General features: G+C 37.3%; 1 protein-coding gene across 5 annotated transcripts in view; it reads left to right on the top strand.

Moving 5' to 3' along the window:
• The window catches only part of CDK14 (cyclin dependent kinase 14), a 288398-nt gene that overhangs the window by 199768 nt on the left and 70259 nt on the right, over positions 1-18371 (top strand). For all 5 annotated transcript variants that reach the window (XR_001553047.2, XM_015853364.2, XM_015853369.2 and 2 more), the window contains one exon: positions 909-957. Coding sequence is in view for 4 of the 5 variants with exons in the window: in XM_015853364.2 (XP_015708850.1) it covers positions 909-957 (49 nt within the window). In the remaining variant the exon portion in view is untranslated. The remainder of the gene's footprint in view (positions 1-908; positions 958-18371) is intronic.

The raw sequence follows: 18371 nt of genomic DNA on the forward strand, positions 1-18371 counted from the left end.
TTTTGCTCAGTAAAGTCTGCATGTGTACATATGTACATGTAAAAATACTCCTGTAAACATATGGTACATCACGTGTCATTCTCTTGAGTACAGTTGAAACAAAATTAAATAGTTTTGTAGGTTCCTTTTTGAATGTTTTCTAAATGTAGAGTTTATTCAGAGCACCTAATGCCATCACACTGGGGCAGATAGCCAAGGTGAGTACTAGTTTGCATTTTAGTGTGATAAGGAGTTGTGGAAAATGTTTTTATATTCTTCTGCCAAATAGCATTTGTTCCTTACTGAGAGGCATTTAGCTCCTGTTCAAAGCATTAACCGAGTGTGGGCTCTTCAATTTTGCAGCAGTTTTCATAGCATCTTCATCAGCCAACAGGAGCCCTAATGCAGAGCAAGGATTTTGTTGGATCTGGGAGGGAAAGTAATTACATCTGAATAAGCTGCCCACGTGTTACCTCTGCTGGTTATTTGTATGTGTTCTTTAGAAGGTGAACTCTTATGTGTCCATCATGTTTTGCACATCACACAGACCCACATTAATTCCTCATGGGAACCATGAAAACATGATGGTGAGGTCGCAGAGAACTATATTCCTGATTAAGAAAAATAAAATTAATTTGAGATGTCAGGCATCTTTTTAGTATTTTAAAAATACTTTTAAAAGTTTCCATTTCTGGTGATGTTGCAGTGAATTTTTTGTCGTGGTATCTTGGGTTGCTTTTTTCTTTAATAAGAACATTGTGTTTGCGTGGCAGTTGCTTCTGTGTTGTTTTTCTTTCCCTCTGTAGGGTCATGAGCTGCTGTAGTTGCGCAAAAATTATGAAAATGGAGGGTAAATCACTATCTTTGAAAAAAATAAAATTAACTGGTTTTAGCACAGATAATTGAATGTACGTCTTTTTTTGTTACAGAACGGTTTACGCAGTACAGCCCTAAAAACCTTAGACAAGCATGGAATAAGTAAGTCATTTTTGTTTTAATTCCTTTTTTTTTTCTTTTTTTCTTGACTCTTCAGGGATATGACTCACACCAATCTGAAGTTATCTCAATTAACTTATAATGGCTTTAACTTTGAAAATCACAGTACATATATAAAATTGCTGAAATATTGTTCTTTCTTGCTTCTGTCAAATTTGAATGTTTTTTGAATTGCCAATTTTCTGTAAATATGGAGAAACTGTGTTGCATAATACTTTATTCAAGGGAATGTCAACTAGGAAGGTTGTTGAACTTACTGCAAGATGTTTCATTATTATGTCAGACAATCAGTTTTGAATCTTGTTTTCTCCATTCAACTATAAACATTATGAGACTTTTAAATGATCTGTTTCTAATCAACTTTAAATTGATTGTTGTTTTCAAGTAATCATCCTCTGTTGCAGGTTCGTTGCTGTGAGTTAACAGCCATACTGTTGTATTTTTTAATTAATTTGACTGAGAAAGTCAATGTGAATTTAATTTACTTTTTCCTTTTAGTATTTCCTGAAGTTTGTTGTGTTTATATCAGATGGATACTGATATAAAGGTTGTGTGCTCCAAATCCAGAAGCATTGCCTACTGAACCAGGACTTCCTAACCCACCATCTGTGTGAAGTTTACTAGATTTTTTAGCACATGCAGATTCTTTGTATGCAGAATATTTAGGCAGCACTGTCTGGAGTAATTAGTATCTCCTATACTTTGAAGAAAGCGTATACTGTTTCAGTTGAATGAGTAGGATAACAACTATATGAACAAATTTTCTGGACAGAAAAAATCAGATTTTTTTTCCTCCTTTTGACATTTTATTTTATTTTATTTTAGTAGGGGTTGGCCTCTGCTTTTTTTTTTTTTCTTGTTTTTTTTTTTTTTTTCTTTTTTCTGATACTCCTTGCAAATGTTACTGTTGATACCAACCAGCAGTAAAAGTCAAAATCCTTTTTCAATACCATATTTATTAACAATAGTGTGTGCCTACCACTCTAAAATTCACAGCCATCTGCCCGAGATGTGATTAGGTTTATTCTCAATTTGCCAGTCTGTTATTCCTTCTACTTCTGCTCTTTCCCATCCCGTTTGGTCCAACACAGTGGACTGAATCACAAAGGCATTCTTCATTAAAACCAAACAAAACACAAAATTGTGGTTAAATGAGAAAGGAGAAATCTCTTAATGTGCCAGGATCATTGCTAAAATCAGAAGTTAGTTCTCAGATAGGATGTCATCAAATGCCCATCCTTCTCGTCAGAATCTGCATTTCTATAATGCTTTTCAAGACTATGTAGCTTCCTCTCCATTACTACAACATTCTCCTTTGCTACTTTCATTCCTGCAGTTAGAGACAGAAAGCTGACAGACCAAAAGCCAGTGCAGACCTTCACAAATGTTGAGTGTCACCTGCCATAGTCAACTGACTTTCAACAGTCTGTAGGCAAGTTCCTGGGTAGTCCAGTTCAGACTGGAGGCCTGATTTAGTGGCTTTTGTGGAAGAGACTACCTCTCATTTTCAATAAAAAAAGCAATAGAGCGATTAGCTTCTCTTACTATTAGTTTTTGGGAAGATTTCCAAGTAGTTTTGCCATTTCTTGTGATTGTTGCAGTCATCCTGCAGCATCTCATTCTACCTCAGTCATGCTGCTTAGACTGATGTAATTCCCTGAAAGTCACAGCTTTCATTTAAAAACTTACTAAAATTGTCTATTTTCTGTCCTTTAACAAGGAACAAACTTGCAAGTTCATCTTTTCTTTGAAAGCAACTAATGAAATACAAAACTTTGGAAGAAGCAACTGTATTACAACATAGGCAATTAGATTTGGATTGGGAAAGAGAGACAACGAAACTAATGCTTATGTGAATGTGTTTGCTTGGGGGCATTTATATATGTTAGTAATGTGAATAGATATAGCCACACTATTTCATCCATTCTGCAAGCATGGACTGATTGTTTTTCCATATTTAACAGCAATTAGACCTAACAGTTTCTCCTGTGCACAAATCAGGATAACAATAGATTTGAATTGAAAAATATATATTTCAATTTCATGATATATTTTTTCAAATATCAAAAAGGAACAAAAGCCAGTTTGCTTAAAACAACTCCTCGGTCTCTGAGACTGCATAATTGACACAGTTCATGATCACATCAGAGGCTGTTTCAAAGAATACCAGAGCTTCTTTGTTTCTAAGAAACCTCTTCAAAAAATATTTACACATTTTCAATGCTCCATGCATAAAGGATTTGCAATTTTTCAGCATGAATGAAGGGACTGAAAGACTGAAAGAGGGAAAAATACATAACTTCAGTGCTTCATATGTGCTGTTCTACTATAACAGGAAATATTTAGTGCCCCAAAATGATGTATCATTTACATTCAAAATGTAAAGGATTTTCTCTGTTTCTGCTGTAAGTCTTTATCTGTGTTCTGTATTAGAGTTCTGTGGCTTACACAGTTGTAGTTTCTCTATACATCTAGCTAAGCACCTTTGATAGATAAACCTTAAAGAACAATGTTAGGAAGGGGTTGTCTGAAAATTGGCTTACCATTGATACAGCTATTAATCACTGTCATGCCACAGTAGATATTTCTACCCAGCATAGGTGTCAGGGACAGGGCTATGGTACTTCTCAGTTACTCAACTCTGCACCCCTCAGGCTTACAAATGTCGACAGAGGCAACAGAAACTCTTGTGAACAGTTTCAACAACCTCTCTCATAACTGTATTGCAGTGGACAATATATTTATCTGCGCAGTACTTCTCTGAGGTGAAATCTTGTTATTGCATTTCATAGACCAGAGGTTGAAGTACAAAGATATTAAGAAATTTGTTACACAGAAACTGTAAGACAGTGCAAGAATTGAAATTGGTGCTCCCAGCTCCAGAGATTACATCTTTCATTTTCTAAACACAGTGAGTTGCCATTTACTCCTCTGTCTTTCAGAATATGCACAGTTCATCAATTTATGCCATTTGTGTATATCTTTTAAGACCTTAACATGGAAGAATAACTACATTGTTTCAGAAGTCTTCAGATAGACTTACCTCAAAGTATACATTACAATTTATGTCAGGATAGGTTAGTAGTAGGAAGAGTAATGCTCTTCCAGCTTCCACAAAACTGGGCTCATGTCTATAAGGCAGAAGATACAAACAAACAAACAAGAACCAATTAATCAGCAACAACAGCAAAAAGAAAACACTGACCAAAGAACCCCTAGAAAGCCATAGATGTAAACTGAAGGTGAAATATTTACACTTGACTGACTATACAGGCTTCTGTATGATGTGAAGTTTAAAGACGGAGATGGCCAATGGAACAACGATGCATATAAGACAGTGACTCTTTAATTCCCAGACTGACTGAATATTAGCAGAAAGTGTGGAATATCTAAGTGAAACCCAGCACCCTTGTTCTATAAGGAACCAGATACCTTAACAGAACAAGTCAATATTTAATCCTGCTTTTGGACAGTGTTTGGGGTAAGTAATGTAACAGGCACTTGTAATGAATTAAGTCCTTTTGAGGCTGTTTCCTCAGTGTTGTGAAATCATCTACAAATTATAAAGATAATATTTACCAGGTAAGATCTGCTTTATAAGTTTTGTAGAAAATACTCATTCTGTTAGGAAACGAAAGTTTCCTTGACTTCCCTCTGGTATAAAGCTTCGTGAACATTGTGTGACCTAACACTATGGAATGTGATTATAAAATGCTGGTCTAAAAATAATTAAGATGTGGTAATATGATCTTCCCAGAGAGACCGTAGTGAATTATATTTTCACCTTTTTTCTGAACTTTTCTGTTCAATTATTTCTACACAATAAAAACCAAGAACAGCTCTGCCTTCAGAATGCAGTGCAGCCTCTTTCAATTTGCAAAAGCTTCTCCACAATAATAAACCCTTATGGACGAATGACAAAAGAGAACTAATTATCCTTGTATGTATTTGGTAGGATATAAAAAGCTTTTTCAGATCCTTCTGTCATAATGGGTTGCATTGTGAGAAATTAGGTTGGAAAGAAAAGGTGCAATTGAAAACACAAATTCTGCTCTGCATAAATAGCACTGCTACTTCATAATTCTCCAACATGTAGTATTTATTATAGAAGTAAGACTTCATTCTTACAGCTAGTCCCACTGCTGAGGATTTCTTCCTCCAATAAAATGGCCTCTGTATTTGCGACTGCTCTTCCTGAGGGCACAGTGTTGCATTCCATGATGGCCTTCTCTATTTTGGGACTGCTTCTGTGAAAACTTCTTGAATAAAGCAAAGCAAGCAGATAGAGATGAGTCCATTCGCTTTGAATCTGTATTTCATTTCAACCATGACATAGACTTTGGAACTGTTAGAAGCTGAGACTTGGGGATGGGTTTGATTGTTGTTGGGTTTTTTTTGGTTGTTTGTTTTTCCTGTTAGTTTGCTTTGTTGTTTTGTTTGTTTTATTATTTGCTTGTTTTAAGAAAACTTTTGCCCTAGTGAGTTTTTGAGTAAAGAGAAAATTCTTCTAATCGTCATTTTAATCCCTTTCACCCACCACCCTGTAAGCTGCATTGTTCATTGCAACACAGTCTGTAGTGCCACTGAAAAAATATTCAAGCTCTCAAGCACAGTAGAAGCAAAAACCTCCCCAGTGTTGTCAGTAAAACCTTTCTGATAGACAAAAGCAAGCAGCGATGGTTTAAAAGCAGGCCTTTGCAGAAGCTGGAGTGCACCTTGGCCAAGGACGGGTGATAAATGTATGAGTGCACAGTCAGAGCACGCCCCGTGGTTATGCTGAGGCTGACTCTTTGCCTGCATCTCAGTGGAGCTCAGAACCAAGCTGGGGAGGCAAAGATGGAAACCAGGCACAAAATGAAGAGATTTTTTGTTTGTAAAGTAGAGCCGTATAACCTGCTCTAGCCTCTCGGTGATTTGCTTGCTGTGATACTGGTGTATGCTTTTTCATTTCCTATTTTGTTTCCTGCTTCCTATAAATACCTCCTTTATCAGTCATTATCTTTTCCCCAGGGGACCTTAGGAAGTATATCATGATGAAACCTACATTAACAAGGGATACAAATAAAAAGCCATTTCCAGACATAGTATTTATTACCCTATATTATTAAAAATAAAACTCAATACAATACAACAGAAGCCTCCGGCAGGGCAGCCCACAGCGAGCCTCCCGCATACAGCCGCAGCGGGGGCAGGCAGGCTACAGCACTGCAGAGCTCCCTGCAGCAGGAGGAGCGCTTGAGCCGAGGCAGCAGCCTCTCCTCTGCTGGCACAGACCCTCCTCAGCAGAGGAAATATTTCTTTCTGTCTTCCTAACACCATCTTTTTGTTGTCGTTGTTTATTTCGCTGCCTTGTGGGGTTTATTAAATAGATTTTAGGGGGTGGAAGTGGCGTGTTTACACGCCTGTGCCTTTTTTTGTTGCCGTTACTATTCATAGAACCCACTTAATACTGTATTTTATGTTTCTGGCATCATAAAGGGACTCAAGTGGAAAAGTGCAAAAGTCAAAGTTCTCAGCCCAGCTCAGGAATGTTCATGCTGCAGTTGAAATGCACTCTATGTTTTGCCAGCTTTGTACAGTGAATCATATTATCCAGATTGAAATCCGTCGCTGAGAAAGAGTTATAGAGTTCTTCTGTTTATTCCTTTGCCATGATCAAAAATTCTTTACAATTTAAATGTGAATATATATTTAATTCTAATTGTAAATGACACAAATATTACAGCTTCTATACATTTGGGCAGAGATTATTGCCCTGCCTAACTGTCTCATAATGCCTATCCTGATATTTAATTTAGTTTTTTTTTACACTTAATTCCCCTTCTTTTGTGATGTTGATATGCTTTATGTGTTACATCCTCTTGGCCCAGTTAAAAGTATTAATAGACCTCCTAAACTGGTCCACAAAGACCTTTGTGCCCTTTTTCTGTATGCTACTATGCTGTTTCTTAAGCAAAATCACACTGTTACCATTCTATAACATTCCTATCTACAACAACTGTAAAAATACAGCCAAAAACAGCATAGATAATCCTTGTTGTATTATTCAATATTAATTCTATCTAGCGGTAGATTGGATCTTGTTGGCTCAATGGCTAGCCTATTATTTCTGAACCAATCCATATTTCTTTTAGTGCCCCCCTGGAATTAGTTGTTTGTAATTCTCTACATTCTATCTTGTGGGTAGATTTTCTGTCCATATCTCTTACTTCTCTTAGTAATTTTTTGTCTTTGTTAATGTCTTTGCATTTAGTTTCATCTACAAACAGATTCAGAATGCAGCGTATTCCTTAGTCCACTTCATTAATAAAGATGTTAAATAAAACTGTGACTAACACTAATCCCTGTGGCACACAGCTGGACACTTTCCTTCCAACTCAGTTCATTGCCACTTACCATTACCCTTTCCTTATGGTCTGTCAGCCAGTTTTCAGTCTGTGAGATGGCATATCCCATCCCATCTCTTCTGAGTTAGTCTATAGTGAAGGATTTTTAGAGAAACTGCATGAAAAGTTCTCTTGTCACTTTGTTCCACCAAAGAAAAAAATCCATTTTTAAAGCTAATCAATTCATCCAATGTCTTGTTTGTTTATTAGCAATCTGTTTTGGCTTCTATATTGTCCATATTTTGTTTCTGTTCTCTGTCTTTTGCTACTGTATTGTGTGTCAACATCCAGCAAAATATTTGCCAAGATTCTCTTCCTTATTTGAAAAACAAGAAATAACTCAGAATGCAGAGCAGAGTTAGTAAACATCGCCTCTAATTATCTACAGCAGTAAGCCTGTGAAGAGAAAGGAGGAAAAAGAGCAAACTGTTCTAAGGTGGTTTTCATAGAAAGAATCAAAAGACTCCTTGAATTTGTTTGTGATATTTATTAATTCTGTAAGAATTCCTGAAGATATTGAGACGTATATCAGGTAGACATGTTTATTTGGTGTTTCCAGGTATGATTTTTTTCCAAGTATGTTCCTTATTAATGGTTTTGAGTACTGATCAACTCTTTTCAGATGTTTCCAATTGGTGGGTTTTTGTTGTCTTTTTGTTGTTGTCTTTTTGTTGTGTTTTTTTGGGGTGGTGGTGGTGGTGGTATTTTATTTCATTGGTTTGATTTTTTTGTTGTTTGGTTGTTTGTTTTTGTTTTTGTTTTTGCTTATACATTTCTACATGCCAATGTTTTATTAATTTCTCAGAATTGTGCTTTTGGTAATCTGTTACTTTTGTGTTGCCATAGTGTCTCTGTTCATTTCTTGGTTTGAAGTCAAATGTGCTCTGATCAGAGGCACCAAGCATCTTTATATCCTTACATTTCAAAGTCTGCCCTATTGCTACAATTCTGTACCATTGGCCTTTGTGCTGAAATCTTTCTTCTCTAGGTAATAACATTGCTGACAAAATTTACTCTGAGATGTATTTTAAAAACATTTGTCTGAAGAATTGGAGACATACTTTGAAGTCACAATATAAATGAAGTCAACCTTGCTGCTGAGTATCTCATTATTTCCATGTGTCCACTAAGGGCAGGATTTTTCCAAAATGAGTGCCAAAATATCCTGTGCATCTTAAGAATTGGGCTGGCACTCAAAAGTGCTTAGCGCTAAGCAGCTGCCACTGGCTTCAGTGGCTTGATATTTTCGTCTGCTTATTGTCAGGTATCATTGATAATTTTTCTTTAACTCGTCAGTTTCTCTGCTTCTTATCTCAGTGTCTCAGAAATTGATATCAGTTTGGGAGGTGGTGCAGACAGACAATAAGTGTTACAAATATCAATAATGGTACTGATTTTTCTCAGCTCCTGCAAATACTTCAAGGCAGTCTCAAAACCCATGCTGTTTGGCTCTGTTGACACCAAAGAATTACAGAGAATAGCTAAGGTTTCTGCAGTAGTGAAAACATCACAAAATGGCTTCACCTAAAAGAAATACTTATCTTACTGCCTTTTATGTTGATTTGAGTTTTTCAGTAGCTTTTGTGGTCACTGATATTGTCATTCATTAGGACCTCCTGTGACCATCTCCCAAAATTCATTGCCATTTTGACTAGAAAATTGTAAAATACCACTTTCTCATTGCTTCCTTTCCTGTGTTTCCAATTGGAGCACTTCTTTCCTGATGTGTAGGACAGAGAAACAATTTTACCTTTTTCATGTGGTATTTTTGAATTACAGATCTAGAAACAAATGGTGTTTTAGGAAACTAGTGATTGCAAAGGACTGCATCCTAGCAGTGATTGCAAGGAAACTTTCAGTTATTTGCTAGCCAAGTGACTAATAACCTTCATATCTAAACTTAGTGATGTCTTTCAGTAGCTTGTTGTAGAAAGTCTAGAGCAATTGTTTGAGAATTTGTGGAAGATGCTGGTTACAGGCAGGCCAGCATGTATATAGAAAGGTTCGGTGCTTTCTTGAGCTAATTGTCAATATGGGAAGAGGGAAGATGATAAGATAATAATCCTTACTGAGGTATTAAAATGGAGAGGTTACATTATTTATCTTCAGCAGTATGCTGGTGAACAAAGAGACTCAGCATAGGACTGGAGCACCTGTCATTGCTGGAGGGCAAAGAGGCAAGTGGTTCCAAAGGGAACTGACCTTTTTCTTTTAGGCATTGAGTCAATCCCATATCCTGAGGCACATGTTCTGCGTTAAAATTATTATAACTCCCCTGATATTAGGTTGAACAACAGACTATGGTGAGAATCTATGAAAGGAATACATAAAATTAAGGTGGTGGTTGTTCATATATTGTTTTAAATTATAGGAAATACATTCTATAACTTTGAATAATGTCACTAAAACAGTTATTTTGCTCATTGGTTTGGTTATGATAAATTTAATTGGACTTTAGAAAAAAATGTGGGGTTTTTTTGTTTGTTTGTTTTGTTTTGTTTTTTGTCTGAATTAGGAGGTCTCCTCAAAATGTAAATGATAAGATATAGCAGTAAATACGAATTCATAAAAAAAAATGCATCCTTTTAAATACTGTAATGTATAATACAGTGTATCTAAGGTTTGCTACAAGCTGAATTTATATCTGTAAGATCTGATTTACAAATAGAGAAAACTTTCTGTTAAATTATTCACATCTCATAATAATTGATCTTACAGAGTTGATCTTATGCTGGAATATGTTTGATCATAAATTCAATGAAAGCAGCCACCATCTTTGTGATGTTTGTCCAGCTAAATCCTTCAGTGAATAAAATAATAAAGATGCCAGCTGCGTGTGTTTTATGATCACTGCTGCAGTAGGAGGGTAGGAATACAGACAAATAAAAGCTCTAATTTTTCGTGTTGAATTTGTGAACTCAGAATCTTACTCCAAAGAATTTACATGGAAAAAAGAAATTTTTTTCATCTGTCATGTTCTCATGAATGTATTGTTTGCTTTATTTAGGAATGCAGGAATGCTTTTAAATATTGCTGTTGTTTTGAATCAAACTTAAAAAAAAATAGGGAAATCTTGTATAAATAGATGAAATGTATGTTTTTCTCTTAGGTGCCCATTAAGAATGGACCTTTGTTTTTGATTTGCTTCCTTTGGTTGGATTAGTAGCAATCTCAAAACTGTGTTTACTACTTAATATTAACTGTGTACTGTTTAGTGTGCTTCAATTTAATTTTACCACCGTAACATAAAAACTCATCTCCAGAATATTGCCAGCCTTCTTTCAGCATTATGACTGTTTTGGAATAGATTGTTATATTCCTTTTATTTCTTTCATATTTGATCTTTAAGGTGCCCCTAAGTCAAGCTTTATTCTGCAACCATGAGGGCATGAATCCTTCCTGAGATGTTGACAGACAGTGTTTGGTGTGTATCATTTTTCTGTCAGATACAGCCTATGTCTATAGTGCTAACTAAAGCAGAGCCAGGCCCTATCTTCTGGCCCTGAGGCCATGTGGCAGACCTTAGCTACATCTGTAGGAGGAAGCGCTTGGGTATGTATCTCCTGTGGGTTTTGTGCACTTCCCATGCAGCTGCAAGTACAATTACTATTTTTAGGGTGTTCAGTATTGGTTTTTGAATTCAAAATTTCCAGGATAAGACAAGACCCATGTTGCAAACTGCAGAATTAGTATTTTGTAGCATAAGATTGAAGGAAATTTGTTGCATGCCCTTTGTAGGACATTTCTAGGTACAACCATTAGGGAACAGATTCTGGCATGGCTTGTTCCCCCTGCTGTGACCAGGAACGGTCATGAAGTGTGTTGGTTGGCATGGGTCAAAATAATCCAGGTAGCAGTGTGGGCACTCAGCAGTTGAGCAGCCAGGCTCTCACTCCAGCCCCACTTAAGTCAGTGCTACCAGGCTTTAACTGAGATGCTAATATCTCTGCCCCTTGTACTCTTAAGCTTGTTCCCAGAGAAGTTTCCCACATTTCTCTTTCTACAATGCTAGCATCCTTTCTTGCCCAGGCCTGAAGATTTTTTGTCTATCTGTCTTATCCTGTGCATCCAGACTGCTTTAAACATTTTTTCCAGTATACTCATTTTTCCTGCTCCAAACAGCTATGTCATTCAGATCTTGACATCCTTCTTTTTCTGTTATCATAGTATGCTTCTCATACCTTCTCCTGCCCAACACTCTTCTTCAGATCATTCAATTTATTTTTTTTCCTGAGTTGAGCTCCCCTTCCAACACTGGCTATTCCAGCCAATCATGTTTGAGCACTGTCTTATCGTTTTTGGAATGCTCCATAATTAGGCCTCTTCCTTCAGCAAGCTCTGTATGTGCTCCCACTGTTCTCAGTCATACTTAGTCCTTCTCCTGGTACCCACATCTCTCTGACAGACACACAGCTACTGCGAATCACATTGCTCTGTCCCCTGTGTCCACTTCTTTGCAGTCCTTTTCTCCAGGCTTCTTGTTTTCAATATGGAAGCTGCTATGATCAGCCCTGGTCTGCTCTGAATGTCTGAAGTCTGTCTCCTTTTTACTGAAGCATAACAGCCATGTAGGTATTTACCTTCTTGTCCTGACTCAGTGGCAGCACACATGATCAGACATGGAGCAGAGCTCCATGTGACTTTTTTTCACATAAAACCTTTTGAAAATCCCCCTGCTTACTTGAGGACACTAAAAGTGGCTTGAGCTCTTCTGGCGGTTAGTTCTACTGATAGCTGGCTACTTGGGATATCTGACCTCTAACAGTCACTGCAGTGCCTAAGAAACACTTCTTTCCCCGTTCAAGTTCAAAGTTAAATTCATGCTTCTTATAACAGATTGGCATGTGCATGTCTATCTCTTAACAAATATTGCTGCTGTTAGCATCCAAAGCAGGCATTGGATTTTTAGTCAGCCAACTTCTCTCTTCTGGATGGTTCCCAATGTTTCCTTTAGGAAGTGTTTCCATTAATGTAATGAGAAATAGCAGTGAGAGTGAATTGAAGAAGGTATGGTGTCTTCTGTACTATGGTGCAGGTGTGAATGTGGCTTTCCATGCTGGGATCTTTTCTGATGTCACCTGAACCAGTACCTGGTACATGAGAGCTGCATCTAGTTCTGTATGATATCTAAATATATATGCATAATACTACATCATGGTTTGAATGTATTACCCATATGCTCTCAGTATAAAAACGTTGGTTTGCTTGTTTGTTAGGTATTCATCATTTTCCTGTCATCCATCTCAGTTTAGGAGTATAGTTCCGAAAAGACCAAGATGCCTACTTGCATGTAATTGCTTAGTCTCATTGGGTTCAACCAGGCAACTCATATACATAAAGTTAAACACATGCATATGCCTGGGGTCTATCTTCATGAGCTTTCCAGGCTTGAGGCATTCTCTCTGCCTCCAAATCTCTATCTACCTTTAATGAGCTGTATAAATAAATACAGAGTACTCTTGATCATTCCATATCCATAAAATACATTTTATTAGCTGAGAGGTATACAATAATAGAAAAGATCAGTCCGTCTGATGTTTTAGGATGCTGTGGGAGGACAAGACAAGTAGCTACTTCCAAGTGGTTGACAGACCTGAGGCCCCAGAAAGACAGATTTGTAAGTTAACTGTGATAAATGATCTTTGGCTTTGCAGAGTAAAGCAAGGTCACTCTTCACGGGGCACTGCTGACATGCTGCAACCTTGCAGCAAATTCTTGTGGCAGTACTGAGCAAACAGACCAGTTCTTATTTACAATAGAATGAAATCAAGACTTTTCAAACCCAAGACGATAAAATATCAGACAGGAGGGCAGAGATTTATAAGGCAGTGTTAATGTATATTTACCAGAATTTAGTTGGTTTTTTTTGTTTGTTTGTTTGTTTGTTTGTTTTAGCTTTCAAGTGGTAATATGTTCAAAAAGCCAACTATGTTGTCTTCCAGTAGCCATTTAATACATGAAAATAGGGGAAACTTTCTGTACTGCCCCAATGACAAGTTTGAAAACCAGAGGCTGGTTGGTTGTTCTCTGGTGTATTTTCATTTGGATTTCTTTGGAAACAATTGCGTTGTTGAGGGTGAGAGGGTTGTTTGGTTTTTTTTGGCTCATGTCCAGCCAGGGAGGAAATAAATATGTGAAGAAAGAACGCTATGGAATGTTAACTTCACTGCCGTATTTTCTTCCTTTTATCACGCCCCAAGATTCAGCGAAGTTGATATAAATTCACCATGCCTTCTTTTAAAAAGCATAACAGAAAGGCATTCTTCCTTTAAGAGTCAGACTGTAAAAGGTGATTTTCTTTCACTCAGTTTGGTTTAAGCCTGTAAAAAGCATTAAGTGAAAAATCTGATATATTTGTTAGGGCATTTATTGCATTACTAACTTATATTTTCAGTTCTCAGTGAAAGGTTTATAGAGAACATAAACCTTGAAGAGCTTTTGTTCAGGATTAAAGATATATTTTCCCCATTTTCTGGTGAAATAATAGCTCATAAAATGATTGGAGTGTTTGTAATTATTTTTAGATATTTTTATTTTCCAAGGATATTTCTGTACAGCCTGCTGAGATGCATGAAGAAGTCTTTTAAAAGGTGCCCTACTGATCATAAGATTTATACTCCTTAAATAATTTCAAAATAATCATACGCTCCTGATTAGATGTCACTACCATGTTGTTGTTCTTCATTAATTGCATTTACAGCAAACGAAGACCTTCCAGTAAACTGCAAATCTGGCGTGTTCAGTAGCACTCTGTGATGGTTTAAGTGATATATTATGTCTTTCATAGTGAATATCTTTAGTGCTGGACTTATTTCGATACTGAAAGAATTAAGAGAGATAGTGGCATGTAAAATCATAAAGAGATAATTGCTAAATTCTTTCTAGAGCAGAATGGTGAGGGATGTTCTCATTAAAATTTTTTAGGAAGTGCTTTCCCTGGGAAATATCTGTATCTGAGAGGAAACTGCTGCAAACTTGGTGAAGTAATGAATGAAAATGAAGTACCCAGGTTAGAAAATATTCTGTGTTCAAATAATTTGTTGTGACTTTAAGCAGTAGCACAATACTATACTCAGTAATCATGTTGCTTGGAATACCATAACCTGAGAATTCACAGAATTCCAGGAAATCACATGATCTTATCACAGAAAGTCACACTTGAGAGTAGGTTATTATGTGACATATATGGCACAGTTGCTGCTTAATATTTTTTTCTCCTTCCTGTCTTTAATATCTACCACATTGTTCTCAATCACTTCTTTTGGTGCTCCAGTGTATATTATTGATGAACATTATACATTGTCAATAAGCAGTTTTCACTGTCTTTATGCTTTACACTTTCGGTAGTTGGTAGTGTGATTCTTTTAAAGGTTTCATAGCCCAAAATATTTACTGGGGGACATCAGAGCAAGAGTTAGCCTGGATGTGTGTCAGATCGTAGGAGGATGAAAACCAGGACACTTTAAAGTCTGTTGTCTATTGAGTGATTCTCTATAGCCTTAATTTTAAATTTTTTAAAACTCAAATCAACCACATTCAGTTTTTAAAGGAATTGTGATCTATAAGGGTGTTGTATCCTGTATGATGCAAGTGTTTCAAACTGAGTATCACCAGCAACGTCAAGTAGGAGAAGTAAAATAATGCATCTGAAACAAACACCAAAACATGTCAAATATAGTAGAGAAAAAGTCAGGGAGAAGTAGACTCGTAGGTTAGTTTGGGGCCTGAATTAAATCCAGTGGCATCCGCACAGGCAGATCTGAATGATTTTATCTTCTAGTCACAACCTAACCTGCATACCTAAGCTTCCATTGGAGGAAGGCACTGCAAATCACTGTCACTTCAGGAAGTGACACTGCTATTACTGCCATTGTCTCTTTCCCGTTTGTCTCTATGGGACGCAGAAATGCTGTGGTTATGTGACTCAGACTTGGGAGCACTGATCAGATGTGCTATTTGGAGACATTCAGAAGCAGACAGTCTTGATTTTCCCAGACCAGAGTACTACAGGGCTGATGGTTAAGTGTATTTGTGCTTGAGAGAAAAACAGTGGTTCTCAAAATAGGGATTGATGTATTGCTCCATTCTGAGAAGTTCAGGAGCTGTAGCTACGTATAATAATGGTTTATGTCCTGGTTCAGTAAGTTCTTTTTAGAATTTACCTAACATATATGAGTAAATTATCTAGATGTAAATGAGCAGTAATTATATTTAGAAATATATACAGTTCTAGTTTTAGAACCTTCATTTGTCTCATTCATTTTTTCATGAAATACTATTGCTTTCCATGCCTGCTTTCCAGCTATTGAGAATTAGTTCAGATGTGTCAGGGTTGTTAGCTTGCTGGAATGCACTGAATGAACCCACCTCCATAGTTTCCCAAAAAGGGGTATGACCTCTCATCTGTGTGAGAAGCAAGAAGAATCACACACCAATACTTCTAGCACTTGCACATATGAGGAGAGCACTCATGAATGGTTGTCATGGCTTTTATTTTGCTAGTAAACACTTTGATCACCCTTTCAGTACTTCAACAGATAGAACTGCTGATGCTGTCATATGCTAATATATTTTAAAGTGATTAACCTTATTTCTAAAATTCCAAAAGAGATTGTTTCATACACCCTTATGGGAAATTGTGAAAATCTAAAGATACTGGAGTGCAGTTGTGCACAAGAAAACAAAGCAAGGATGCTGGAAGCAGTGTAGTACCCAACCTCACTGCCCCAGCTTTGCTCAGCTGAGAAGCCTGAACAGCATTTTGCACTCATGTGGCTATCTTACCTGTTGTAAGGGAAACCAAGAAATATACCATGGTGGCCTACAGAGCCTGGAGAGCATGGTTTCCCAACCTGTATGCAGAGAGCTCTGTGATTCTTAACCAAAACTGCTGCCAGCAACTTAGAGTGAGAGGAGCACTGAACATCGGGAGATGCATCTCTTCTAAAGAAGGCACACTCCCCTGCACAAAATGGTGGCCTCAAGCAGATGTGGGGGATGATCCCCAGGCTAGAATATAGTTGTGTGGATGCACTTGTAGGCTGTTAACTGTGTGGTTTTGGCTTGGTGTACCTCTACCCTCTGCTGTAGAGCAAATCTTACTTTCTGTGATTGATCAAATAGAGCAAGTAAACTATGGCTTCAGGAAACCTTTGAGAGATGTTTCCTCAATTTGTTCATTGGTTTTAGTCCTCGGTACCTTCTGTGTAATACACTTAGAAAAATGGCATCTTTTTTATTCTGCTAGTTTTCTATCCCTTCATCTCTATTGAAAGCTAAAAGCATGGCATTCCAATTTGGGCTCATTTGTTGGTTCATGATGGCTGACCAACCTGTGCGGCTGCACTGTGGAGACCCTCTGGGTGTGCTGGGGAAGAATTTCCCCAGGGCCTTTTGCATGCTGGAGCTGGCAACGTTGGTTCTTGGAAAATGGTATATGTTCTCTGCAAGGCTGTAACAACTGAAAATGCTCTTTGTATTTAGTAAAAAAAAAAAGTGACTTGATGTAGGTTCTGCTGTGGTCTGTGCACTGTGTGGCTGCTCTGAACAGAGTCGCACATGTGTTCAGAGATGCAAAGCAGTCAAGGCACAGAGGGGCATCAGCTGGTCAGAAGATAAAGGGATTTGCAATGCAGTCATTAACTATAATACATGAAGTTGGCACAGTTTTGTGTCAGGAGAGGCCTTTAGCCTGAGAAAAGGTGGAAAGACTGCCAGATCCAAGCAGGCTTGAGTGAAAATCCTAAGACTGGAATATGGCCCTCATGGCTGTGATTGTAGGTAAAATGTCTCTAAGCTTTAAACTACGCTAAATGATGTGATTGTTCTAGTTAGCTGTTGTTTTGTTGTTCAGCACTTCAGGTGACAAGGGAATAAAGAAGCAAAGCCAGGGGTCCCACAGGGAGTTAGGTGTCTCCCCCCTGCAGGCCATGCTGTAAGCTGCAGTTGAGAAATGAATTAGTGATATGCTGTGAGAGTCGTATCTTGAGATGGAAAATACGCTAAAGTAAACGATTTTTGCTTTGGGAAGTATTTACCTCATGCTGTTAGGAGTACATAGCATATTATTTCCATTTGTCTTAATGCCCATTTGTCTTAATTATTAATGTGAATTTGAGCTACATTCTTCATTGCATTTAAAAGCAAATCACCCCAAGTTCAGAAGTTCATTGCACATGCCCCTAACTTTTTTTTTTTCTCACGTGCTTAAACCAGACTTCAGTGATCTTAGTCATGTTCTGCTTGACCAAATACTGACCTTCCTTGCAGTAGAAAGACATTCAAGCCTGTTTTATAAAATTAAATCAAATTCATGTAATCCAGTGAGATTTACAACTGCTCAAGTATAGTCAGATTCAAATATGTTTAAAGTGAGACAGGTTCATATAATGTTTGCTTCTGCTGAGCTAAGGCAGAGAGATTAAGTTGAAAATCAGTGCATTTTTGCAAGTGTCACCAGAGTAGGTCTGTACAAATATTCCCAATATTTCTCAGAATAATGTATACGTAGTATCTAATACTCTTTGTCAAAGATTTATCTGTATTCTGCTGTATGCCACTTTTTCTGAAAGTACGTATGCTGTCACGGCTAGTAACTATTCCTTGGTGATTAGTGTGACAGTAAGTGAAGCGTGAATATTGAGACTTGCCATATCATGCATGCCAAGTTCCTATATGGCCCAACTGCTGTGAGACAAAACATGCTATTATGTTTTAGACACAAAGCCATATTGTATGAAATTCCATTCTGTCACATACTGAAGGAGGTGTATTTAAAAATCTAATCTTTTCTTCTTTACTCCTTTTTGTTAACTTTTCTGTATTAGATACTTAACTACTGAACCTCATCAGAACATTCAGCTTTTGTCCCTATTGAAGAGTTGTTTAAAAATTTTTTTTAAAAAAAAGGGGGGTGGGAGAAAGAAGAAAGGAGGAGAGGGAGAGAAGAAGGAAGGAAGGAAGGAAGGAAGGAAGGAAGGAAGGAAGGAAGGAAGGAAGGAAGGAAGGAAG

The sequence above is a fragment of the Coturnix japonica genome, chromosome 2 (genome assembly GCF_001577835.2).
Source record: "Coturnix japonica isolate 7356 chromosome 2, Coturnix japonica 2.1, whole genome shotgun sequence".
NCBI classification, from domain to species: Eukaryota; Metazoa; Chordata; class Aves; order Galliformes; family Phasianidae; genus Coturnix; species Coturnix japonica.